General features: G+C 42.7%; 2 protein-coding genes across 2 annotated transcripts in view; one reads left to right on the top strand and one right to left on the bottom strand.

Annotated features, from left to right (window-relative positions):
* LOC117392581 (MAM domain-containing glycosylphosphatidylinositol anchor protein 2-like) overlaps nucleotides 1–26,871 on the top strand; it is a 324,052-nt gene that overhangs the window by 46,596 nt on the left and 250,585 nt on the right. The gene's annotated exons all lie outside the window — the stretch shown is intronic.
* Nucleotides 6,537–17,026, bottom strand: LOC117392722 (low choriolytic enzyme-like). The gene is made up of 7 exons (XM_033990853.1): nucleotides 16,943–17,026; nucleotides 15,030–15,096; nucleotides 10,034–10,177; nucleotides 9,828–9,945; nucleotides 7,992–8,170; nucleotides 7,813–7,894; nucleotides 6,537–6,672 (listed from the first exon to the last, which is right to left on the bottom strand). Exons 1-7 carry the CDS (start codon nucleotides 17,024–17,026, stop codon nucleotides 6,537–6,539), a joined length of 810 nt encoding a protein of 269 aa, XP_033846744.1.

The following is a 26,871-nucleotide window of genomic DNA, read 5'->3' as shown; positions in this document are numbered from 1 at the left end:
ACGCTGCCGCTGGTTTTGAGCCGGTGCCAAGGACAAAGACGCAGGAGGCGGAGCCGCAGAGATCGTCCGACGCCGAGCCTCCCGCCGACCTCTGAAAGCCGCTATTAATAAAACACGGGCTAATTGGACCTGGACGACTTCACGCGGTTTGGACGCTCCCCGCCGCCTGAGCGATGACCTCGTCTCCGCTGTCAGGGCTTTAATTAGACAATCACACATGTGGCCGTGTGCGTCTCTGTGCGTCTCTGTGCGTCTGCGTCGACCATAAAAGACACGGTTTGGTCCAGATGGTCGACGCGTCTTTAAACGTCCATTTCAAAGTCCATTTGACAGGTTTTCATGTTTTTATAATTATTACTCTGTTTAGTGGGATCGTACCTCCGGGAGTTTAACACAAAGACGCAAAGGAAGTGGATTAAGAGCGAGCGACGTCACCCGCGGCGTTCAACTCCAAATGAAGCTAAACGAAGCTCGAGCAGGTGGAGCGGCTCATTTAGAGCAGAGTTTCATCTTTTATCAACTGTCATAGCCCAAAGAGCCAATCCGGAGTGAGGCTGTCGAAGGTAACGCCCCTTCCGCTGACGTTGCTACTTTAACAAGGATCAGGCGCTTAGCAACGCTGTCAATCAAACCTGTTGCTAATGCTAGCAGGAGCGAGGGAGTCAGTCAGTTTCCGCCAAAAAGAAAACGATTCATGAGGTTTTTGTTTTTATATTCTCCCCTGAAGAAAATTTGAAATAAAAATGCCTTAAAAAACACGGGATCTGACAATGAGCGGGGACGCCTTTCCACAGATCTGACTTGTAACACGGCCTCGTAGCGCTGTGCTTATGTACGAGAGAGGAGAGAGAGGAGACGAGAGAGGAGACGAGAGAGAAGACGAGAGAGAGAAGACGAGAGAGAGGAGAGGAGAGAGGAGACGAGAGAGGAGAGAGGAGACGAGAGAGGAGAGAGAGGAGACGAGAGAGGAGAGAGGAGAGGAGAGAGGAGACGAGAGAGGAGAGAGGAGACGAGAGAGGAGAGAGGAGAGGAGAGAGGAGACGAGAGAGGAGAGAGGAGACGAGAGAGGAGAGAGAGGAGACGAGAGAGGAGAGAGGAGAGGAGAGAGGAGAGGAGAGAGGAGAGAGAGGAGACGAGAGAGGAGAGAGAGGAGACGAGAGAGGAGAGAGGAGACGAGAGAGGAGAGGAGAGAGGAGAGGAGAGAAAAGAGAGGAGACGAGAGAGGAGACGAGAAAGGAGACGATAGAGAAGAGACGAGAGAGGAGACGAGAGAGAAGAGACGAGAGAGGAGACGAGAGAGGAGACGAGAGAGGAGACGAGAGAGAAGAGACGAGAGAGGAGACGAGAGAGGAGACGAGAGAGGAGACGAGAGAGGAGACGAGAGAGGAGACGAGAGAGAAGAGACGAGAGAGGAGACGAGAGAGGAGAGAGAGAAGACGAGAGAGAGGAGACGAGAGAGAGGAGACGAGAGAGGAGAGAGAGAAGACGAGAGAGAGGAGACGAGAGAGGAGAGAGGAGACGAGAGAGGAGAGAGGAGACGAGAGAGGAGAGAGGAGACGAGAGAGGAGACGAGAGAGGAGACGAGAGAGGAGAGAGGAGACGAGAGAGGAGAGAGGGAGTGTATGTCTCAGTGGGCGTGTCCAGGTGGAGGTTAAAATGGCGTCTTGAAAATATTGGATTAAAGATTAAACTCAAACATGATTCAGTCCAAATAAAACTTCAGAGGCTCAAGGAGAAGAAACGAGTGAAACAGAAACATCTGAAACGTCCACGTTGTTTGTTTTTATTACTTTTTTTTTTTAAAGGCCATTTCCCAGTTTTGTTTTTTTTCGTCTCGTTTCCTCCGACTCAGATCTGCTCGAGTGAAGCGGAGCCAGACCTGATAAGAGCCGCAAAAAAACAGTTTGTCCAAAGTCTAATCGCCACGACAACAAAGGCCAATACGGAACAATCTGCGGGGCGCTTTCATTCCGTCCCTGGACCGAAATGTGCCTGTTTGGAGCTTTAATCCGCCTCTCCAAAGAGACACTCGGCAGCTCCTTTGACGACAGACGCCAGACACGAGAATAAAAATAAAAAAAATCTAAAAACTCAATCGTGGATGTTTGTTGTTGGTTTTTTTTTGGACTTCATTAAATCGTGTCCTGGAGGAGGTCGGCCATGTTTGTTCTTCTCATTAAAAGTCTCCACAGAAGCGCGGCGCCGTAAACAAGTCGCGTCGTCGTGGAAACATAATCAGTCATGTGACGTGAGGAGTTTGGACGAGTTCAGGTTCAGGCTCATTAGAATCGTGTTGTTGATTTCCGTGTTTGTTCCAGATGTCGGTCGTTCGAGGTCGAAAAGTTCACGGAAAAAACAAATGAGGAGAATTTTAAGTGACCTGAAAAAAACACAAATAAACTCACTGTTTTTTTTAGATTTAATTAAAGTGACTCTGGATTTGACCAGGACTAAACCAGGACTAAACTAGGACTGAACCAGGACTGAACCAGGACTAAACCAGGACTAAACCAGGACTGAACCAGGTCTAAACCAGGGCTAAACCAGGACTAAACCAGGACTAAACCAGGACTAAACCAGGACTAAACCAGGTCTACATTCAGACCAAAATAGCTGATGGAGTCCAGTCTTCTGTGAAAGCTGCACTGCTCTGTGTGGATCTGGGGCAGGTACAGTGGAGGGTGGAGGTCAGAGGTGGAGGTCAGAGGTGGAGGTCAGAGGTGGAGGTCAGAGGCTGGTGGACATCACAGATCATGTTTGGACACAGAGGGACTGGTCATCTGGACTTGAGCCTCTGCAGCGACTCAGAGCAGAGACAGGCACATTTGATGGGTTTAATGCCGTACTGTGGAACATTCTAGCCCGACTGTTCCCCGGTGTTTACTGTGTGAAGCTGCTGTTTATTTACTGTTGCTACGATGGAATTTTAATCACTCGACACAGATCTCTACGGAGTTCGTTATTACTCTTCTCTTTACCAACACCAGTTGCTATGGTAACAGGACATCTCCAGGAGGTTTGGGTGTCGTGCAGCGCCGCCCTGGTGTTCATTCAGGGTAGGGCGCGGCTGCGGTTTACCGTGCGACGGCATTTGAATCCTCCTCTCGTCCTAATCCCGCTCGGACTCCCTGAGTAGAGGCCTCGATGCGTTTAATATTTCAATAAACACATCTGCGTTTAATATTTGATGAGGCGAGCGATTGATACGAGCGGAATCTGCTCCATGAAACATTAAAACATCCGTGTCCATATGGAACATGGAGATATAAGAACATACAGATATGAGGCCTCACGGGTTTAAGAACACTCTGCACCCAATGCACCTTTACATTATTCAGATAAACTTGATTATATCCGTTTTGACCGAACACTGCACATATAAATGGACTTAGCTAACGTGCTAGCTGCTGCGCTACAAACAGGAAGTGATCACGGGCCCCTCTCTCGCCGTTTTGGTCTTAAATGTTCGTATTAACACGCTCTACATGATCCTGGGGTTCATTTTATTGAGTTATTTTAAGTTTATTTTTGAGTTAATTATTATTATTTTTAAATTATTATTATTTTTATTTTTTAATTATTATTATTTTGAGATGTAGTTTTTTTTAAATATATTTTTTTTTAGGTTTTATTTTAGTTATTTTTATTTATTTATTTTGAGTTTTTTTTTTTTAGTTCATTTTCTTTATTTTTTTAATCATTTTGAGTTTTATTTGTTTTATTTTTACTTATTTTTATTTATTTATTTTTTTATTAAAATTACATCATTCTGGTCTTAAATGTTCGTATTAATCCTCTACATGATCCTGGGGTTTTTATTTCTCTATTGTGTCTGTAAATCAAGATCTGAACATTAATAACAGACAAATCAGGTCCTTCTTTCCCCGACGTCGCTCTCGTTAGCGTTAGCATTAGCATTAGCATTAGCAACAGGTTTATCGACAGCGCTGAACAACTTTGTGCAAATAAAAGTCCAAACAGGAAGCATTTATTCAATCTTTTCATGGGTTTCGGGCGTAAAGACGACTTCCTGATCTGAAGGATTCGCCGTGGCAACAGTCCGCGGTCGCTATAGCAATAAAAAATAAATAAATAAATAAAAATGATGAATGGGTGAAAGGTCCTCACAAAAAAAACCCAACAACTTTCAAATCAGGAATGAATCTTTTGCCGTTTGTTCAGTGATAAAACTTCACAGATTCGTGTTTTGTGTTTTTGTTCGTTACCTTCAACATCCTCGCTCCTGATTGGCTCTTTGGTTGCTATGATACTCACGCTCAGAATGCCAAATATGGAAGTTAGCTCCATATTAGCTGCTCTTTACATGTTCTATGGTTTATTGGGATTACTTTATACTTTATTTAACTTTTTTCGAGTTCATGGGCTCAACGTTTCTCAAGATCGTTTATCTGAAGACGGTAAAGATTCTCCGTGACGTAAATCGGCGTTAAAATCTCGCATGTCGTTTGAGTAAAATGTGTTTTTCTCCAGCGCAGATGTGTTTTATAAGCAGCTTTTAAGGTCAAAATAAGTCTGCTGTGTGCTGTGAAAAAAAACAAAAACATCCTGAGGTTGGAAAACGACGGCGATACTGAAAAAGCGATCGATTTCCAAATATCGGTTCAGTCGATATTATGGTTGGACGTATAAACCGATGTAATAACTATTTACAGGTCGTACTTAGGTCTGTCACGATCACCCATTTGGGAATTTGACACATCGCTGAAGCAAATACTGTCGATAAACGAAAATATCGAAACTTATTTACGCCGCTGACGCAAAAACCCAAGATTTAAACAAAAAAAACGAGTCTAAATCTACAATATTGTAAAAAAAATCATGAGATAAACAGGAGAATCAAACCGTTTAGTCGTACGTTTGAGTCTGTAATGAGTCAGACGAGTTATTTATTCAAACGTTTACGACTTAAATCTGATTATATAACCAAAAAATAACCAAAAATATTCTAGTTGTGCGAAGAAAACGTCCACATAATAAATACGGCTCCTGAAAAGTCGAGTTCGAGCTTCGTTTTGACGTCGTTTTGTTGACTTTCTTGCGTTATCGGCCCTGAAGTCTCATAATATTTAAACTTTTATTCACACAAAGCCGTTCTGTCGTTAATTTAGAGATAATTAACAGTTACATAAAACATTTGGATCAGTTTAATCTTGTTTTTATTTTTGTTAAAAGTCAATAAATGCTGTTTTCTGCTCCGGTATCGGCCGATATCTGCCGATTCTTAATGCCAAAGTATCGAAATTGTAGCATCAAAACTGAAAAAGCTGGCTCTGTGTGTGTCTAATTAGAGCGTATTTCATTACCGGATAATCAGGAAGTGCGTGTTAGCATGCTAGCAGCCTCTTTAAAGTGTAAAAAAATATCGATCCAAGTGACAAATCCCTTAAAACAAAAGCCAAGAATGTTAAATCCAGTCGATAATGTGAATTCAAGTTGTTTTATTTTGAAAAACGCAATTGTATTTTTATTTTTGCGGCGTTGGAAATGACGGTGGCTCAGCTGGTAGAGCGTTTGCCACCGATCCCAATGCGTGATCACGTGACCAGCCGTCTTTTTTGTGTCCGGTTTTGCTTGAATAAATCAAAATAAAAACAAAAACAGCGGATTTAAAGAGGCGTGAAGAGCGTTTGTGTGCGGCATTCTGGTCTGAGGAGGCGGGTTTATCCGTGTCCTGTGTCGTCCTTTTGAGTCCTGCATAATTCACCACGGGCCCAAATACGAACGAACCCAATTATAATTCCATTGTTAACTTTCTCGCTGCGTTTCTGTCGCTGTTTTTATTTAAATATTTGATTACCGTGTCTTTTTTCCCCCGAACATAATTAGGTTTGTGGGCGTTTTGTGAGTAGCGGGTCCCAGAGTAGCGTTATTTTTGACAATTGTGGAGTTTTGTGAGTGGAAATATAATACAGAGGGTTTAAAGATGTTAGCGAACTGTTTTTAAGCTCCAAGTATAAGTGTTTTATATATAAATGGACATGGCTAACGTGCTAGCCGCCACGTTACAAACAGGAAGTGATCATGGGCGTCACTTCCTGTTCCATCGACTTCACTTTGCTGCTTCAGACTCGTCGTTTTCATCTTAAATGTTCGTTTTAATCCTCTACATGATCCTGGGGTTTTTATTTTTCCATTTTGTCGAGATATGAACATTAATAAGAGACAAATCCGGCGGCTTCTTTCACCGACATCGCTCCTGCTAGCATCCTCAATACTCACGCTAATGCTAATTTTGAGCCATAATAAATATATAAAAAACACCACAAACTAAAATGTTCTTTAATACTCTTGAATTTTAAAAGGTTGTTTATTTTATATTTTAATAAAAGTGACTGTTAGCTTTAAGACACAGTGCGCTAGCTAGCATGCTACTATCCCCAGAGCCTATTAGACGACATAAAAATTAGCTTATTACCAGTGTAACATTTACCTGACCCCGTTTCAGGCTTATAGAATGTTAATTATGTGTAAATCCCGTACTGTCGCTTTAAGAATCACCATAAACATTTTCCTTATTAAAATCCCCAACATTTGTAGAGTCGGTTGATCCTGAGCACGTCCAGGTCGGACATTCGCTCCCTCAGCCCGATCGGGACGCTGGGATCTGGGATCGGAACGATGGTGTCGGCCCAGTTCTTCCCAAAGGCGTCTCTGGAAGAAACACGAGGGACATGTTTGGACTGGGATTTAGTCTGGGTTATGTTAGTCTGGGTTAAGTTAGTCTGGTTTATGTTAGTCTGGGTTAAATTAGTCTGGGTTAAGTTAGTCTGGGTTAAGTTAGACTGGTTTAAGTTAGACTGGTTTAAGTTAGACTGGTTTAAGTTAGTCTGGGTTAAGTTAGTCTGGGTTAAGTTAGTCTGGGTTAAGTTAGTCTGGTTTATGTTAGTCTGGGTTAAGTTAGACTGGGTTAAGTTAGACTGGGTTAAGTTAGTCTAGTTTAAGTTAGACTGGTTTAAGTTAGTGTGGTTTAAATTAGTCTAGTTTATGTTAGTCTGGTTTACGTTAGTCTGGTTTATGTTAGACTGGTTTATATTAGTCTAGTTTAAGTTAGTCTAGTTTAAGTTAGTCTGGTTTATGTTAGTCTGGTTTATATTTAGACTGGTTTATGTTAGACTGGTTTAAGTTAGTCTGGTTTAAGTTAGTCTGGTTTACGTTAGTCTGGTTTATATTTAGACTGGTTTATGTTAGACTGGTTTAAGTTAGTCTGGTTTAAGTTAGTCTGGTTTACGTTAGACTGGTTTATGTTAGACTGGTTTAAGTTAGACTGGTTTAAGTTAGACTGGTTTATGTTGGTCTGGTTTATGTTGGTCTGGTTTAAGTTAGTCTGGTTTAAGTTAGTCTGGTTTGTGTTAGTCTGGTTTAAATTAGACTGGTTTATATTGGTCTGGTTTATGTTGGTCTGGTTTAAGTTAGTCTGGTTTAAGTTAGTTTGGTTTAAGTTAGTCTGGTTTAAGTTAGTCTGGTTTATGTTAGACTGGTTTAAGTTAGTCTGGTTTATGTTAGTCTGGTTTATGTTAGTCTGGTTTATGTTAGTCTGGTTTATGTTGGTCTGGTTTATGTTGGTCTAGTTTAAGTTAGACTAGTTTAAGTTAGACTAGTTTAAGTTAGTCTGGTTTATGTTAGTCTGGTTTATGTTAGTCTAGTTTAAGTTAGTCTGGTTTATGTTAGTCTGGTTTATGTTAGTCTAGTTTAAGTTAGTCTGGTTTATGTTAGTCTAGTTTATGTTAGTCTGGTTTAAGTCAGTCTAGTTTAAGTTAGTCTGGTTCACGTCCGTCCCGCTCTTCGTCTCACTTGGCGTAGTGCATGATGGACGAGTAGTCGTACGGCGTGTTCAGGTTGTCCGTGTCGCTTTTATCAAAGTCGTGGGTGAAATCTGTGAAACAAAACCAGAGTGAGTTTAAACGATGAGGCGTCACATTTCGACGGTGCGTGAGTTTATTTAAAGCGGCGGCGGCGGCGGTCGGACTCACACTCTATGATGTTGTCCCAGTTGATTCGGACGTGTTGGTCGCGGTCGCTGCGGTTGTGCTCGTGATGGAAGCCGAGCGCGTGCATCACCTCGTGCTGAATGATCCCGAACGACACGCATCCGAACTTCTGCAGCGACACCACCTGTTTGTCCCCGGTGTGACCCAAAAGAGACGCACAGCTGGAGAGGGCAGAGGTCAAAGGTTAGCGAGGGTCAGGAGGTCAAACGTGCGCTGCTGATCGACTTGTCAACAAAAAAGGAGGCGTGGCAAAAGGTAACTCTGTGTATCTGAGCCAAACTGCACTCACAAGACTCGACCTGCAGGGGGAGCTCAGGCAAAACAACTATTTAACAACTATTTATGCAGAAAAAAGTGTGAGACAGAAATAATGAATCAGGAGGATTTTTTTTTACATAAAACTAATCTAACCCACTCTCTAGATTTCAAGAATTGTCCTGACATTTTGGGGATTTTTAAAAAGTCTTAGGCCTTTCCATAGTTTAAAAAAAAGAAAAAAAAAAAGATTGAGCAAAGAGTTACATTAGTGCAGGAACTGATGCTAAAAAAAAGTACCACTGACAGAAATGAATCTGTTTAAGACTAAACCAGGACTGAACCAGGACTAAACCAGGACTAAACCAGGTCTAAACCAGGACTAAACCAGGTCTAAACCAGGTCTAAACCAGGACTGAACCAGGTCTAAACCAGGACTAAACCAGGACTAAACCAGGTCTAAACCAGGTCTAAACCAGGACTGAACCAGGACTGAACCAGGACTGAACCAGGACTAAACCAGGACTAAACCAGGACTGAACCAGGACTAAACCAGGACTAAACCAGGTCTAAACCAGGTCTGAACCAGGACTGAACCAGGACTAAACCAGGACTAAACCAGGACTGAACCAGGACTAAACCAGGACTAAACCAGGACTGAACCAGGACTAAACCAGGACTAAACCAGGTCTAAACCAGGACTGAACCAGGTCTAAACCAGGTCTGAACCAGGACTAAACCAGGACTGAACCAGGACTAAACCAGGACTAAACCAGGTCTAAACCAGGACTAAACCAGGACTAAACCAGGTCTAAACCAGGTCTGAACCAGGACTAAACCAGGACTGAACCAGGACTAAACCAGGACTAAACCAGGTCTAAACCAGGACTAAACCAGGACTAAACCAGGACTAAACCAGGACTGAACCAGGACTGAACCAGGACTAAACCAGGTCTAAACCAGGACTGAACCAGGTCTAAACCAGGACTAAACCAGGACTAAACCAGGACTAAACCAGGACTAAACCAGGACTGAACCAGGACTAAACCAGGACTAAACCAGGTCTAAACCAGGTCTAAACCAGGACTGAACCAGGTCTAAACCAGGTCTAAACCAGGTCTAAACCAGGTCTAAACCAGGACTGAACCAGGTCTAAACCAGGTCTAAACCAGGACTGAACCAGGACTGAACCAGGACTAAACCAGGACTAAACCAGGACTGAACCAGGACTGAACCAGGACTAAACCAGGACTAAACCAGGACTAAACCAGGACTAAACCAAGTCTAAACCAGGACCAAACTTGATACGTTTTAACCATAAACCAGGTCATGACGGTTTGCAGTTTGTTCCACGTCCTGTAGTTTTACTTATTTTAAATCCACTACTGATCTTTAGAAATTTCACCGTGTCGAGATCGGTATTGTTTCCATAACGATTAACAACATCACATAAACGAATGAGCTAAAACCACAGACCGTGAGTATCGTAGCAGCTAGCAGGTTAGCTACGTCCATTTATATTCACGAAAACCCGTAAATTAGCTTAAACGATCGTTAGCTTACCCGTAGCTGGGCTCAAAACTCAAATACGCCGTTTGTCTCTGACGCGGGTTGAATCGGACGCAGGTTTTGGTTTCAAAGTCTTTCAGAGCTCTCAAAATCTCGGCGCGCTCCGTGGCGTCTGTGACAGGAGATAAGAGAACGTCAGAGTTTCCCCGACGCGCTCAGATAAAATAAGACTTCATTAAAGATCGTTTGAAAACTCTGACCGTATTTGTCGCTCAGAACATAAGGGATCTCCACGTTCCCATTGGAGGATTTGGGCCAGAGGCAGCTGTGGGAGCGAGCGGCGCATTTTATGGCGGAGCGGCTTCGAGGCAGAACCACGTCTCCCTCCAAGAAATCAGAAGAACCTACGAAAAAAACAAAAAAATGAACACGTTTGGACTTAAAGGCTCAGATCACACTGTTTTCTGATCTGTTCTAATGTCGGAGTTGACCTGGAGTTGTGTTTTGTTTCATTCACACATGTTTAACACACAAACTCCGCAATATTTAGGCTGAAAACTCTCTGTTCCACCTTGTGATGTCATCATGTGGTGATACAGGAAGTGCTCCACTGTGTTTTTAAACTCCACACACCTTCATTTATAGAATCATTTGGATCATTTCTTGACTGAACTTAAGGTAAAAGGAGCTGTTCACTTGAAAACTCCTCTTCTCCTTTTCTCCTCTCCTCCTCTTGTCTCCTCCTGTCTCCTCCTCTTGTCTCTCTCCTCTTGTCTCCTCCTCTTGTCCCTCCTCTCCTCCTCTTGTCTCCTCCTCTTTTTTCCTCTTGTCTCCTTTTTTGTCTCCTCTCCTCCTCTTGTCTCCTCCTCTTGTCTCCTCCTCTTGTCTCCTCCTCTTGTCTCCTCCTCTTTTTTCCTCTTGTCTCCTTTTTTGTCTCCTCTCCTCCTCTTGTCTCCTCTTGTCTCCTCCTCTTTTTTCTTCTTGTCTCCTTTTTTGTCTCCTCTCCTCCTCTTGTCTCCTCCTCTTGTCTCCTCCTTTTGTCTCCTCCTCTTGTCTCCTCTCCTCCTCTTGTCTCCTCCTCTTGTCTCCTCTCCTCCTCTTGTCTCCTCCTCTTTTTTCCTCTTGTCTCCTTTTTTGTCTCCTCTCCTCCTCTTGTCTCCTCCTCTTGTCTCCTCCTCTTTTTTCCTCTTGTCTCCTTTTTTGTCTCCTCTCCTCCTCTTGTCTCCTCCTCTTTTTTCTTCTTGTCTCCTTTTTTGTCTCCTCTCCTCCTCTTGTCTCCTCCTCTTGTCTCCTCCTCTTGTCTCCTCCTCTTTTTTCCTCTTGTCTCCTTTTTTGTCTCCTCTCCTCCTCTTGTCTCCTCTTGTCTCCTCCTTTTGTCTCCTCCTCTTGTCTCCTCTCCTCCTCTTGTCTCCTCCTCTTGTCTCCTCCTTGTGATGTCATCATGTGGTGATACAGGAAGTGCTCCGCTGTGTTTTTAAACTCCACACACCTTCATTTATAGAATCTCCACGGAAACACTGCGCACTGTTCAACACTGTCGTCTCATTTCCATCGCAGCCGCAGAACCATCAGCCTCCTCAGCCTCTCCGTGTCCTCCTCTTCACCACAAAAACTCATTTCCCAAAACAAATCCATCATGCTAGTTCGCTCCATCGCTATCACTGACCAAACCAAAACGTGTCCTCTTACTCTTAATCTGAAAACTACTTATGTTACGATGGTGTTTCTTCTGTCAAACTGAAAACACTCTGTTCCACCTTGTGATGTCATCATGTGGTGATACAGGAAGTGCTCCACTGTGTTTTTAAACTCCACACACCTTCATTTATAGAATCATTTGGATCATTTCAGCTTCTGGAGTTGCCGATCTACGACTGAACTAAAGGTAAAACGGAGCAGTTCACTTGACAAACTACCACTTGATGACATCACAAGGTGGAACAGAGCGTTTAGTAATGACTCAAACGTGTGTGAATGAAACAAAACACAACTCCAGGTTTGTTTTTGAGGAGGAAACAGCGTTAGAACATGACATTTTGTGTAATTTAAGACTTTTAAGTAGAGTTATGTGGTATTTTGTTATTGCACAGCACTTTTACTTCTACTTGAGTATATTTTTATTGAAGTAACAGTACTCTTACTCGAGTAAAAGTTGTGGTTACTCTTCCCATCTATTTCTTTAAAGCCAAAAGAGCAAAAGTGCGAGGAAACGTGTTTAATTTACTCCACAGCTGAAGGTTGGTGGTTCAATCTCTGCTTTAGCGTCGTAGCCACAGTCGCCCTGGGCCAGACTTTTCTTCTACTTTTCTTTATTTTTATTTTGGTTGTTTTTTTGTTTTTTTTGTCATGGTTGCCCTGCATTTAAATCCACATAAACATTAAAATCATGTGTGAGTTTACAAGTTTGTTACCGGATTATTAAAGTGTGTCAGTGGTGCTTTTCCCTGGAGCGTTTTCTATTTTTCCGACGCAAAATATTTAAAAAAAAAACGTCTTTCTTGTGTCAGTTCTGGCGCGGCTCACGTTTACTCTTATGCAGTCATGTGATCTGGCGTTAAAAGTCCCAGTTTCAGTGATTAACGGGTGAAAAATTCTGTCAAACTGATGAAAACGAGGTGTCAGTCTAAAACCCGGTAATGTGGAGAAGTGTCTTGCCTAAGGACACAACAAAAACAGCCGTGCTCCTTGTGCCGCAGCTGCACAAACGTGTCAACATCATCTCTATTTCGACTTTGTTCAGTAAATGAAACATGGAACTAGATTTTTTGGGGCTAAATTTTTATCGTGCGAACAATTTTTCAGCAAAAATGAGGAGATTTTGGTTGTTTTTGTTGTAATAAAAAATGGATTTGCGCTGTGGGAAATAGAATAAGTGATTTTTATGGATAATTATTGGTTAAAAAAGGTGGATTAAGTGAGTGTGACGTCACCCACAGCCTCCGAAACGACTCCAGATGAAGCTCATAGAGGCCAACAGTTATAGCGGCGAATCTGGACCGTGAGTATCATAGCAACCAAAGAGCCAATCAGGAGCGAGGCTGTTCCCGCCCACACCACTGGTTAAGCAGGGAGCGGGCGCTTAGCAACAATGTCAATCAAACCTGTTGCTAACGCTAACAGGAGCGACCTCGGGGAAAGAAGGACCTGATTTGTCTGTTATTAATGTTCAGATCTTGATTTACAGACACAATAGTGAAATAAAAACCCCAGGATCATGTAGAGGGTTAATACGAACATTTAAGACCAGAATGAGTCTGAAGCAGCAGAGACAGAGAGAGGACACAGATAAAAAATAAATAAATAAATAAATAAAAAACTCAAAATAAAATAAATAAATAAATAAAATAAATCAAACAAACTCAAAATAACAAAAAATATTAAAATAAAAAATAACAAAAATAAAACCTAAAAAAACAAACAAAAAAAACTAAAAAAAAAAAAAAAAAGAAAATAAAATAAATAAAAAATAAATAAAAAATAAATCAAACCACTCAAAATAACAAAAAAAAGAATATAATAAAAATAACTAAAATAAAACCTAAAAAAACAAACAAAAAAAACTAAAAAAATAAAAATAAATAAATAAATAAAAAAAAAACTGAAAATAAAATAAAAAAAATAAATAAATAAAAAATAAATCAAACCACTCAAAATAACAAAAAAAAGAATATAATAAAAAATAAATAAAATAAATAAATACATTTAAAAAAACAAACAAACCTCAAAATAACTAAAAAAACAAACAAACCCCAGGATCATGTAGAGCGGGTTAATACGAACATTTAAGACCAAAATGATCAAGCTGGACGTGCGCCCGTGATCACTTCCTGTTTAAAGCGCGTGGCTAGCTTGTTAGCTCTGTCCATGTGTGTAAACCGTCTGTGTTTGCAGCTCGGGCCTTTTAAAGATTCTGTTTTTACTGCTGCTTCACTGGGATCATTTTGCTTTATTCAGTTAAATAAACTAGTTTCGATGTCATCGTTTATCGCCGACTCCTGCCTCACTGCTGCCCCCCTGTGGCTCCTGATATTCCCGGCGGTCTCCCATCCGAGCGCTAACCAGACTCGGCCCCGCTCAGCTTCACAGATCTGACGAGGCTTTAACCGGCAGCTGTGGCCAATTATGTGATCGTGAGTTCAAAGTGTGAAACTTGTGGCCTCTTGTAATCACACTCCAATGAAATTATAATTTGAAAGGTCACAATTAGCGCACGGCGAACCAATTAGCTTCTATAAACCTGCTAACGCCGCACCGCTAGACCGTGTACAGGAGCGTGACGTCAACACGAGATCCTCAGTTACAGCGGCCGATACGGAGGCGAGTTTTATCTTTGGAATTCTGACCACGTGTATCATAGCAACCAAAGAACCAATCAGGAGCGAGGCTGTTCAAGGTAACGCCCCCGCCCGCACCGCTGGTTTAGCAGGAAGTGAGCGCTTAGCAACGCTGTTGATCAAAATGACGAGTCTGACAGCAGCAGGAACAGAGAGAGGAGCAATTTCAATAGAAAGTGAATTGAGTCGTGAGCTCTGTCCATTTATAGAAACAGAGACACAGACAGAAGACGGAAATATAAAACATTCTACTGTCTAAAGAAAGAGGGTTTTATCATCGTATCAGAATCAGAATCATATTGAGTCTCCCTGTATCCTCCCCGTCCTCCTCCTCCCTCTCCTCCTCCTTCTCCTCCTCCCTTTCCTTCTGTACTCACCATTATTCATTTGGAGTATGGTTGTGGTAATGTTCTCCTCCTTGTAGCCTCCTTCTCTGTGAGTCCCCCTCCTCCTCCTCTCTGTATCCTCCTCCTCCCCTCCCCCTCCTTCTCCTCCTCCTCTCTGTATCCTCCTCCTCCTCCCCTTCCCCTCCTTCTCCTCTCTGTATCCTCCTCTTCCCCCTCCTCCTCCTGCTCCTCTCTATACCCCCCTCCTCCTCACCCCCCCTCCTCCGTCTCCCTGTATCCTCCTCCTCCTTCCTCTCCTCCTTCCTCTCCTCCTCTTCCCCCTCCTCCCCTTCCTCCTCCTCTCTCTCCTTCTCCTCCTCCTCTCCCCCCTCCTCCTCCTCCCGTTCCCTCTGTTCTCACCATTATTCATCCGTAGTATGGTTGTGGTAATGTTCTCCTCCTCCCCCTCCTCCCTCTCCCTCGCCCCCTCCTCCCTCTCCCCCTCCTCCCTCTCCTACTCCCCCTCCCTCTCCTCCTCCCCCCCCTCCCCCTCCCTCTCCTCCCCCTCCCTCTCCTCCCGTTCCCTCTGTTCTCACCATTATTCATCCGGAGTATGGTTGTGGTAATGTTCTCCTCCTCCCCCTCCTCCCTCTCCCTCTCCCCCTCCTCCCTCTCCCCCTCTCCTCCTCCCCCTCCCTCTCCTCCTCCCCCTCCCTCTCCCCCTCCTCCCTCCCTCTCCCCCTCCTCCTCCCTCTCCTCCCATTCCCTCTGTTCTCACCATTATTCATCCGTAGTATGGTTGTGGTAATGTTCTCCTCCTCCTCCCCCTCCTCCTCCCTCTCCTCCCCCTCCCCCTCCTCCCTCTCCTCCTCTCCCTCCCTCTCCCCCTCCTCCCCCTCCTCCTCGCTCTCCCCCTCCCCCCTCCTCCCTCTCCTCCCGTTCCCTCTGTTCTCACCATTATTCATCCGTAGTATGGTTGTGGTAATGTTCTCCTCCTCCTCCCCCTCCTCCTCCCTCTCCTCCCCCTCCCCCTCCTCCCTCTCCTCCTCTCCCTCTCCTCCCCCTCCTCCTCCCTCTCCTCCCGTTCCCTCTGTTCTCACCATTATTCATCCGTAGTATGGTTGTGGTAATGCGTTCTCTCCCGGGCGTGTCCGTGGAGTGCTCTAAAAACAATAACAGAGCGTACGTGGTAGTGCGAGTGGCTGTGGCTCACGCTCCGCCGATCCCAGAGCCGTATCCCAGAGCCGTACGCAGAGAAATAAATCCGACCGAGCTGCAAATGGCTCCGAGCTCCGGCCGCTTACCTGAAAAGTCCCTGTGGTTCTGTGAGGAAGGAACACAAAACAGGTCAATATAACACACGATGCGGCGCAGTAATGCTCAGGAAAACACCCAGTACGGCCACAAATGTGAACTTTCACCGTGTAACTTTCTAGTATCGGGTCTGCCGCTGCCTCGTCTCCATGGAGATGTTATTACTGTACCTAGAATGTGTCACAGTATGCTCTTAAACATATATATCACCATGGAAACGAGTCAGTACAGCACTTACATACAGTGTGAATTCACATGGAAACGGAGCAAGTACAAGGACAGATGTAAAGTCCCACTGTGTAACTTTCTAGTCGAGGGTCTGTCACTTCCTCGTCTCCATGGAAATGTTATTACTGTACCTGGAATATTTCGCAGTGTGGTCTTAAACGCATCTATCGCCATGGAAACGAGTCAGTGCGACACTAAACACAGCTGATGTACATAATAGCATAGTAAGTATAGGAACACATTTAAAGCCACACTGTGAAACTTTTGTGGTTGGTTGAGGACCTGCTACCTGTTTGTCTCCACGGCGATGTTATTTCTGCACCTGGAATGTTTCGCAGTGTGGACTTAAGCGTATCTCCGCGCAAACGAGCCAACACATTTATACACCGCGCAAATTCACACGAAAACAGAGAGCAAGTTTAGGGACGCGTTTAAAGCCGCGCTGTGTAACTTTTCCAATGGGGTCTACATCGTTTGCTTGTCTCCATGGAAATATCAATGCCTCGCCTGGAATGTTCCACGGTATCAACTTCTCTAGCTCCAGAGACGTTGCACCACGAGAATTACAGTATATCATGAAACAAAACACTCCACTGTCAAATGCCACACTGTGGAACTTTGGCGCCTCACGGCCAACGGGTTCCCGGTTTGATTCCCAACAGACCCTCTGAGGCCTTTAACGGAGCGGATTTTTTGGTTGGGTACTGCTGCTTTGAAGGGCGGGTCAAATGCACCGTTCAAACTGTGCATTTAAGGGCAGTGTCAGTATTTGTGTATCTCTACTTCTTTCACATTTGATACTTAAACAAATACATTTATAAACTTTTTGTGCATCGTCAAAACACGTGACTGCCCCCTGCTGGACACTCCACACACTGTCTGTCGTTTCTTTACACGTTCTTCCCGTTCACCCAGGACAGAGAACGAAATCACTCTATTTCTTAACTTCTCAAACTGTTTCTCTTACGTGTCCGTCGTGAGCAGTGGACAGTCCCAGCAGCCCCACGAGCAGCAGAGCGGGCGCCATTTTGAGGTCCATTTTGAGGTCCATTTTGAGGTCCAGTGTGGTCCTGGAGCAGCTCAGAGCGATGCTGTCGTCCTTGTGTCCACGGATTATAAACGTGAGCGCGGGTGGGTCTGTGCTGACGTCACAGGTGGGTGGAGCAGATCGGGTGTCGTTTTCAAACTAAAGACTTTTAAAGGAGCAGATAGAGGAGCAGACAGAGGAGCAGACAGAGGAGCAGACAGGAGGAGAAAGAGGAGCAGACAGAGGAGCAGACAGAGGAGCAGACAGAGGAGCAGATAGAGGAGCAGACAGAGGAGCAGACAGAGGAGCAGACAGGAGGAGAAAGAGGAGCAGACAGAGGAGCACACAGGAGGAGACAGAGGAGCAGACAGAGGAGCAGACAGAGGAGCAGACAGAGGAGCAGAGAGAGGAGCAGACAGGAGGAGCAGACAGAGGAGCAGACAGAGGAGCAGACAGGAGGAGCAGACAGAGGAGCAGACAGAGGAGCAGACAGGAGGAGCAGACAGAGGAGCAGACAGGAGGAGCAGACAGAGGAGCAGACAGAGGAGCAGACAGAGGAGCAGACAGGAGCAGACAGAGGAGCAGACAGGAGGAGCAGACAGGAGGAGACAGAGGAGCAGACAGGAGGAGCGCCTCTGCCCTGGTGCATTGTGGGATAGTCTCACTGTGGAGCCCTGTGTGTTCAGGCTCATGTTGCACAGCGCCCCCTGCAGCAGAGAGGAGTCTCTGTCCAACTGTTTAAACAGATTTAATGTTTTATTTTTAAAAGAGCGTGTTGTTATTTTCATCGTGGTATCGAGTCTTTTCCTCAGCGTCTAAATGTTTGTTTTTGTGTCGTAACAACAGCAAAAGGTCAAATCGTCCTGTTTTTAAAATCGTTCAAGTTACTCAATTTAAATCTGTTAAAATGGCCTCAGTGACTTTTTATCATAAGAAAAGAAATAATCATTTAGATTTGCACTTTCTATCGTTTATTTTGTGTTTTTATAGTTTATTGAGTTGTTGTGGCGTTAACGTTTCACTCTTCAGACTTTTGTGAACGATTAGTTTTGTCTTTGGTCCATTAGATTCATTAAAAGAACAAATAAATCTCATTTTTATTAAACCCAGTGCATTTACAGATAATATAAAGCCCAGTCTGTTACATGTAAAACCTTGAACAACATTAATTACTCTGTTGTTATTGTGGGCTGACGTCTCCTGGGTCCAGCGTGGAGGCCACTCGCTGTGACCTTGGACTGTGCAAAACCTACATTTTTCTCTTTATTTTATGTTTGTTTTAACGTTACACTCAGAAATACGTCATTATTCTACAGGATAATAATGTTTAAAAGTCTGACATGATACAAAACTGACTCTCTAACGCTGTTTCCTCCTCAAAAACAGACCTGGAGTTGTGTTTTGTTTCATTCACACATGTTTGAGTCACTAGTAAATGCTCTGTTCCACCTTGTGATGTCATCAAGTGGTAGTTTTCATGTTAACTCCTCCTTTTACCTTTAGTTCAGTCGAGATAAGAGACAACTCCAGGGCAGAAATGATCCAAATGATTCTATAAATGAAGGTGTGTGGAGTTTAAAAACACAGTGGAGCACTTCCTGTATCACCACATGATGACATCACAAGGTGGAACAGAGTGTTTTCAGTTTGAGAGAAGAACTCAGCCTAAATCTGCAGGTTTGTGTGTTAAACATGTGAGAATGAAACAAAAAAACACAACTCCAGGTCTGTTTGTGTAACACGGCCCCTTTAACCATCACGAACAAAGACTTAAAGCTACACTACGTAACTTTTCTGGTGGAGTTCAGGCTGTAGCTGTTACCTATAGCAACCGTAATGTAAACAAGGGCCAAAACCTGTCATGTTTGTTTAGTTAAATGAAGGTTTAAACTGCCACACTGGTCTTTTTGTCTTTTTGAATGGAATTTCCGGTGGCCATTTTGAATTCAGAGCCACTTCCTGTATTTTTGTGCTTTTCTTCTTCTACTGTCACTTCACTGATGTAAAACTGTGATAAATATTTACCACAGGCCTAAATCTGCAGGTTTGTGTGTTAAACATGTGAGAATGAAACAGAAAAACACGTCTCCAGGTCTGTAACATTCCTCACTTCCTGTTTGTAACGTGGCAGCGGTGGTTAGCATGTTAGCACGTTAGCATGTTAGCACGTTAGCATGTTAGCTTTGGGAGCCACACACACCTGAGTTTACACAGGGAGGGACCTTTATCCTCACAGATCTGTTTAAATAATGACACGACTCTGCCCCTTAAAACCACGTCTGCTCCTCCTCCTGCTCCTCCTGCTCCTCCTGCTCTTCCTGTTCTTGTGTGAAAGCGTCAGGATTATTCAAAACTCCAGATTAGAGAAAGAGAGAAGAGGAGAAGAGAGGGAGAAAGAGAGAAGAGGAGAAGAGAGGGAGAAAGAGAGAAGAGGAGAAGAGAGGGAGAAAGAGAGAAGAGGAGAAGAGAGGGAGAAAGAGAGAAGAGGAGAAGAGAGGGAGAAAGAGAAGAGGAGAAGAGAGGGAGAAAGAGAGAAGAGGAGAAGAGAGGGAGAAAGAGAGAAGAGGAGAAGAGAGGGAGAAAGAGAGAAGAGGAGAAGAGAGGGAGAAAGAGAGAAGAGGAGAAGAGAGGGAGAAAGAGAAGAGGAGAAGAGAGGGAGAAAGAGAGAAGAGGATGGGGGAGAGGAGAACACCGTCATTTCACACTTTCATCACTTTACAGTAGAGACAGTGGCTCAGTTGGTCAAGCGTTTCTCCACTGATCTGGAGGTTGCTGGTTCAAATCTTGCTCTCAACATAAACGTCACTGGTGGAGGGTCTGGTCATGTGACCCTCAGGTCATGTGACCCTCAGGTCATCGATGTTTGAGGTGTAAAGCTCCTTGTTCTAAAGTGTTTTGAGTCTTGAAGGTGGAAAAACTCTGTATAAAAACACGATTATTTACCTTTTATTCTGATTTTTTGGTCCAAATGCTGCGTTCTGTTTTTCTTCTGATGCTGTTTTATTTCTATACTGCGGCTCCTGTAAAACTGTATCGGTTTGAAAGGTTTTTTAAAGGTTTTTTAAAGGTTTTTTAAAGGTTTTTGCAGGTGAGCAGTGCTGCAGTCTGTGAGAGACGCTGGTTTGAGGTGAACACCCACTGGGCTTTACAAAAGTAATGGATTCACCTCAAAGTTTCATTTTAAAGAACTTTTACTGCCTCCTGGACTCTGTACTGCAAAACGTACAGCTCCAGTCAAACGAGTGGGCACATTCAGAGTGTTTTCTCTTATAGACTCACAGACGACAGGAAATATATGAAGTAAGACGTATGGAGTCTGTGTGGCAAAGAAAAACCTTATGTAACTGTACTGCATGTTTTTGACAAAGTAAAGAGGGAAACTTTGAGGATTTGAAGGTTAAATATATATTTTTAAATGTATTTAATTAAATTTTATTTCTATAGCACATTTAAAATACAACTTCATCCCAAAGAGATTCACAAAAAGTCAACAAAAACATGTGTGTATTTTCTGGAGTCGAACCAGAAAAACAAACATAATAATAAAAAAAAACCTTAATATTTCACATATAAGTCGCACCCCAAACTATGAAAAAAAGTGCGGCTTATAGTCCAGAAATTACGATATATGAAATACGACCACAGACTGTTTATATAAATGCACAGAGCTAACCTGACCGAGCTAACACCGGCACGTTACAAACAGGAAGTGATCATAGACGCACTTCCTGTTCCATCGACTCCAGTTCACTCTCTGTGTAAAAACTGTCCCCTCTCTCTGTCTCTGCTGCTTCAGACTCATTTTGGTCTTAAATGTTCGTATTAACCCTCTACATGATCCTGGGGTTCTTTTTTTTTTTTTTATTAATTTTTTTTATTATTAAGTTATTTTCACTTTTTATTGATTAATTGATTGATTGATTTTTTTTTTTTTTTGTTATTTTGAGGTGTGTATTTGTTTGTTTATTTTCTTCATTATTATATTTTTTTATTTTTTTTTTTTGTTTTTTTTTAGTTATTTTGACTTTTTTATTATTATTATTATTTTGTTATTTTCAGGTGTTTTTTTTGTTTATTTTCTTTCTTTTTTTAGTTATTTTGAATTGTTTTTTTTATTTTGAGTTTTTTTTTTTTTGTTATTTTAAGATTTTTATTTATTTATTTTTCTGGTCTTAAATGTTCGTATTAACTCTACATGATCCTGGGGTTTTTATTTCACTATTGTGTCTGTAAAATAATAAAACGCCCAGATGCCCTGCAGGGTTAGAACCAGATGCCAGAGTTTTTATCCTGGTTTTAGTAGAATTATTTCACTTTTTTGTCTTTACTACATAACTCCATATATCTTACTTTATACACTGATCGTTTGTGTGTATATATCATGTAGAAAAGAGTAAAAATAAAGAAAAAAAAAACCTCCTGACTGGTTGTATAAAAATTTAAAAATAAATTCGGTTCAGTTCAGTTAAGAATTGTTTTTATTTACTGTATTTTCACTTTTTTCATAGTTTGTGGTGCGACTTATATGTGAAATATGTTTTTTTTTAAATTTAATACTACACATTTTTGGCTGGTGCGACTTATACTCTGGAAAATACAGTCATTAATTGTCTTTAAACACGATACTGTGTTTACTCTGTGGTTAAGTCTGAGGTGTGGCCCAGAGGATCGACCTTTGACCCCTCCCCTTTAAGCCCCTTTAAGTAAACACATCGAACTGGGATTATTATTATTAACACGACCAATATTTACTCAGGATCTTTGACAAAAACAGCTGAGATGTTTCTTGGAGCTGCTTCGGTTTTGATGTTATGACTTTGAGTATCTGCTGATCCACGATATCGACCGATACCAGAGACTCAAAAACAAAAATAAAACAAGACAAAACGAGTCCAAATGTGTCTGTAACTGTTAATTATCTCGGGTAACGATAGAACAGTTTTGTGTAGATAAAAGTTCAAACATTCTGAGATTTTCTGGGCCGAATACGACGTGTAAATCGCCTCATGACGTCACGTTAAATGTCCAACCAGGATATCGACTGAACTGATATCTCAAAGCCGATATTGGGGGTCAGTTTGAGATCATTGCGTCCCAAATGTTTCTGTGCGTTACGACGAGAACATAACGACATTTGTGATGATGTAGCTTGAAAGTTATAACAGTTTTCTCAAAGGCAGATCTTTATTTTTGAGCTTTTCTGTATTTTAAAGCTGCACTGCAGAACTTTTCCTGGTCGCCATGGAGTCTCGGTCTCATTAATGGTCCTGGCCACATTTTTATGCAGCGCTTTTCCATTTTCAAGTCGCTCAAATCACTTTAGATCAAGAAAACACTCACACGTTCACTGCGTCAGCGTCTTGTCTCCATGGAGATAGACTCATTTTAATGCCAGTCTGTGGGACATTCCGGGGCAAATAAGTCAAACTTGTATTTAAATCAAGATTATCATTCATTCAAGTTTCCTTCTTCCCCAGTTTGTTTTTGAGGTTGTGAGATGTGCTTTAGGTGAACCTGTGCTCAAAATAAATACATAAATGAATAAATAAATAAATGAAGAAGAAAAAAAAACACACAAGAAAATAAATAAGATAAAATAAAAAAATAAATAAATGAAGAAGAAAAATAAATAAATAAGAAAATAAATAAGAAAAAATAAATAAATAAATAAATGAAGAAGAAAATAAATAAATAAATAAGAAAAAATAAATAAATAAATGAAGAAAATAAATAAGAAAATAAATAAGAAAAAATAAATAAATGAAGAAAAAAAGAAAAAAATTAATTAATAAATGAAGAAAAAAAATAATAAATAAATAAATAAATGAAGAAGAAAAATAAATAAGAAAAAAATTAATAAATAAATGAAGAAGAAAAAAATATAAATAGGAAAATTAAAAAAATAAATGAAGAAAAAAAATAAATAAGAAAATAAATAAGAAAAAATAAATAAATGAAGAAGAAAAAATATAAATAAGAAAATAAATAAATAAATAAAACCTTTTAGTCCAGTACACTTTTCCAGCACAGCTCCGTCTGATGGCGCGCTCACTGCGCTCACTTGTTGCTAGCTTGTTGTTAGCTTGTCGCTTGTTGCTTGATTCTGCGAGAGCGGAGCAGATGGGCAGTTTTGGCACAGTCCGTCCTCTTACCATAACAATAGTGCCCTCATGCCCTTGAGCCAGACGCACTGAGGGAAACATGTCTGAGTTATGTCCTGTGTCTGTGTGAGCTGCCAAACCCAGCGAGAAAGACGACTGTGTGCACGGAGCTGTTAAACACGAGGAAAAGTGTATCTGCACAAGGATAAAACATGTGATTAAACATGTGATTTAAGGATAAAAAATGTGATTTAAGGATAAAACATGTGATTTAAGGATAAAAACATGTGATTTAAGGATAAAAACATGTGATTTAAGGATAAAACATGTGATTTAAGGATAAAACATGTGAATTAAATATAAAACATGTGGTTTAAGGATAAAAACATGTGATTTAAGGATAAAAACATGTGATTTAAATATAAAACATGTGATTTAAATATAAAACATGTGATTTAAGGATAAAAACATGTGATTTAAGGATAAAAACATGTGATTTAAGGATAAAAACATGTGATTTAAATATAAAACATGTGATTTAAGGATAAAAACATGTGAATTAAATATAAAACATGTGATTTAAGGATAAAACATGTGATTTAAGGATAAAAACATGTGATTTAAGGATAAAACATGTGATTTAAGGATAAAACATGTGATTTAAGGATAAAAACATGTGATTTAAGGATAAAACGTGCGACTTTTATGGATAAAATGTGACAAATTTGATCATTTTTGTATCACATACAAACCTCTAGAAGTAAATGTCCTAAATCCAGAAAACTCTGAGCTGTGGAGTTAACTTCACTTCACACATGAACTAGAAGGATTAAAGCCCCAAATCTCTTCTTTAACTCGTCTCAAACCATTTCTTTTGAGATGAACAGCAGACTGTGGTCCTGAGCTGCTCTTGTGACAGTGTCGGTTCATTCTCTTATGGAGCGGCTGTTTAGTTTCTTTTTACTTTTTTTTTTTTTTACTTTGGATCAGACGTGGACGACTGAGGGACCACACAGACTTTTGACTTTTTTTTTTTTTACAGTTTTCTTCCTCTTGACGACGTATTTACTGTAAAAATAAACATTCTCAACCAACCAAACACATAAATACTCTAATACTACTGAATACTACTCGTTTCCTGAATTCAAATCATCTAAACGGATCTCCCTGTTGGCTCCGTCGCCATGGGAACAGGGCAGCGATTTGAGCATCATTAGCCGCAGTGGGAGGTCCGCCCTGACCTATTTGGCCGACGCCCACTCCCCCGGACGCCACTTCAAAACGGACACCAGCGCGACAGTTGGCCAGCCTCCTCAGTGGGAACGTGTTATCTGAAGCTTTGAACCGTGTTGTGTCGCCGTTTCCCTCTGGGGGGGGTTGATGCTAACCAGAGGCACTAATCTGTCTGAGGATTTGTCAGACGTTAATCTGAGTTTTGTTTTAACACAGTCTGAATATAACAACAGATGAGCTGATTTGTGCCGTTAAACAAGTCACGGTTCTTCTGTCGAACGGGAAAAACACCCTGTTGCACCTTGTGATGTCATCGTGTGGTGATACAGGAAGTGCTCCGCTGTGTTTCTAAACTCCACACACCTTCATTTCTAGAATCGTTTGGATCATTTCGGCTTCTGGAGTTGCCGCTTATCTCGACTGAACTAAAGGTAAAAGGCAGATGCAAACTTGAAAACTCCCACTTGATGACATCACAAGGTGGAACAGCGCGTTAAATAGTTTCCCAAACATGTGTGAATGAAACAAAACACAACTCCAGGTCTGTTTTTGATGCGCTAACAACTTTCTAACGTGGATTAAACCTACAATACTCCATTTTGTGTCATATCGGACCGTAAAGTTCTGAAAAGTGACTTAATACGTGTGAATCCTCATGTCGGACAAAAGCTCGGACCTTTGTTTATTCGCTGTTATTCCCGAGCGCCAACAGACCGTCAAACACACACGCGCGTACAGTAGAGTGAACACGGGGCTGTAATTGGCCCAAATGAGCGTCTTGTAAAGCGCCGCGCCGTCGTAAATGAAATCAGGTATAATATTATTGTCCTTATGTAACTGATTAAACGCCACTGACACGCTCCCTGCTCCCAGTAATTGAGTTTGATGAGCTGAGAGGTCAAGGCAGCAGCGACGGGGACGCCTCCTCTACGGGGACGCCTCCTCTACGGGGACGCCTCCTCTACGGGGACGCCTCCTCTGCGGGGACGCCTCCTCTGCGGGGACGCCTCCTCTGCGGGGACGCCTCCTCTACGGGGACGCCTCCTCTACGGGGACGCCTCCTCTATGTGGACGCCTCCTCTGTAACACGGACGCCTCCTCTGTAACACCAATGCCTCCTCTGTAACATGAACGCCTCCTCTGTAACATGAACGCCTCCTCTGTAACACGAACGCCTCCTCTGTAACATGAACGCCTCCCCTGTAACGGGGACGCCTCCTCTACGGAGACGCCTCCTCTACGGGGACGCCTCCTCTGTAACACGAACGCCTCCTCTGTAACACGAACGCCTCCTCTGTAACACGAACGCCTCCTCTGTGACACGAACGCCTCCTCTGTGACACGAACGCCTCCTCTGTGACACGAACGCCTCCTCTGTGACACAAACGCCTCCTCTGTGACACAAACGCCTCCTCTGTGACACAAACGCCTCCTCTGTGACATAAACGCCTCCTCTGTGACATAAACGCCTCCTCTGTAACATAAACGCCTCCTCTGTAACACCAACGCCTCCTCTGTAACACCAACGCCTCCTCTGTAACACGAACACCTCCTCTGTAACACGAACACCTCCTCTGTAACACCAACGCCTCCTCTGTAACACCAACGCCTCCTCTGTAACACCAACGCCTCCTCTGTAACACCAACGCCTCCTCTGTAACACGAACGCCTCCTCTGTAACACAAACGCCTCCCCTGTAACACGAACGCCTCCTCTGTAACACGAACGCCTCCTCTGTAACACGAACGCCTCCTCTGTAACACGAACGCCTCCTCTGTAACATAAACGCCTCCTCTGTGACACAAACGCCTCCTCTGTAACATAAACACCTCCTCTGTGACATAAACGCCTCCTCTGTGACATAAACGCCTCCTCTGTGACATAAACGCCTCCTCTGTGACATAAACGCCTCCTCTGTGACATAAACGCCTCCTCTGTGACATAAACACCTCCTCTGTGACACAAACGCCTCCTCTGTAACATAAACGCCCCCTCTGCTTCAGTGTCCTTATCCTTGGCTGTGGTTTAAACGGGCGACAGTGGCTCAGTTGGTAGAACATTTGCCTCCTGATCAAAGGTCTTAGGGTTTAGGAGCTTCTTGCTCGTAGGTGATGTTTTGAATAGAGTTTGTTTTGTTTGTTTATTCAGTTTTCTGTTGTTAGTTGTCATGACGACGGCTGTGTCACTCCTGCAGATCTTTGTCGTTTCTTCAGTTTCTTTGGTGACATTGACGCCTCCTCTCTCCTCTGCTCCTCATGAGCCGTTTGGAAACTGATGAGGATGAGTCACTGTGTCCTCCCTCTCCACCCACACTCCCTCCATCCATCTCTCCTCTTTCTCTCCCTCCTCATCCTCCTCCTTCCCTCTCACTCTTTGCCCATCTCCACCCTCTTTCTCCCTCTCACTCACCACCTACTCCATCCTCTCTTCCTCCTTTTGTTCTCCCTCCTCCTTCCCTCTCTCCTCCCCTTTCCATCCATCTTCATCCTCTGTGCCTCTCCCCCCCCTCCTCTTCATCATCTGTCCCTCCTGGCC

This window comes from Periophthalmus magnuspinnatus, chromosome 24, assembly GCF_009829125.3.
Source record: "Periophthalmus magnuspinnatus isolate fPerMag1 chromosome 24, fPerMag1.2.pri, whole genome shotgun sequence".
NCBI lineage: Eukaryota > Metazoa > Chordata > Actinopteri > Gobiiformes > Gobiidae > Periophthalmus > Periophthalmus magnuspinnatus.
Note: the sequence above shows the minus strand (reverse complement) of the source record. Positions and strands in the feature narration are given on the sequence as shown.

Coding starts and splice junctions, on each gene's coding strand:
- LOC117392722 (XM_033990853.1), bottom strand. CDS start 17,026: ATGGACCTCAAAATGGACCTCAAAATGGCGCCCGCTCTGCTGCTCGTG. Junction 10,178..15,029: donor CATACTCCGGATGAATAATG/GTGAGAACAGAG, acceptor TTTTTTTCGTAG/GTTCTTCTGATTTCTTGGAG. Junction 7,895..7,991: donor CTGGGACAACATCATAGAGT/GTGAGTCCGACC, acceptor TTTGTTTCACAG/ATTTCACCCACGACTTTGAT.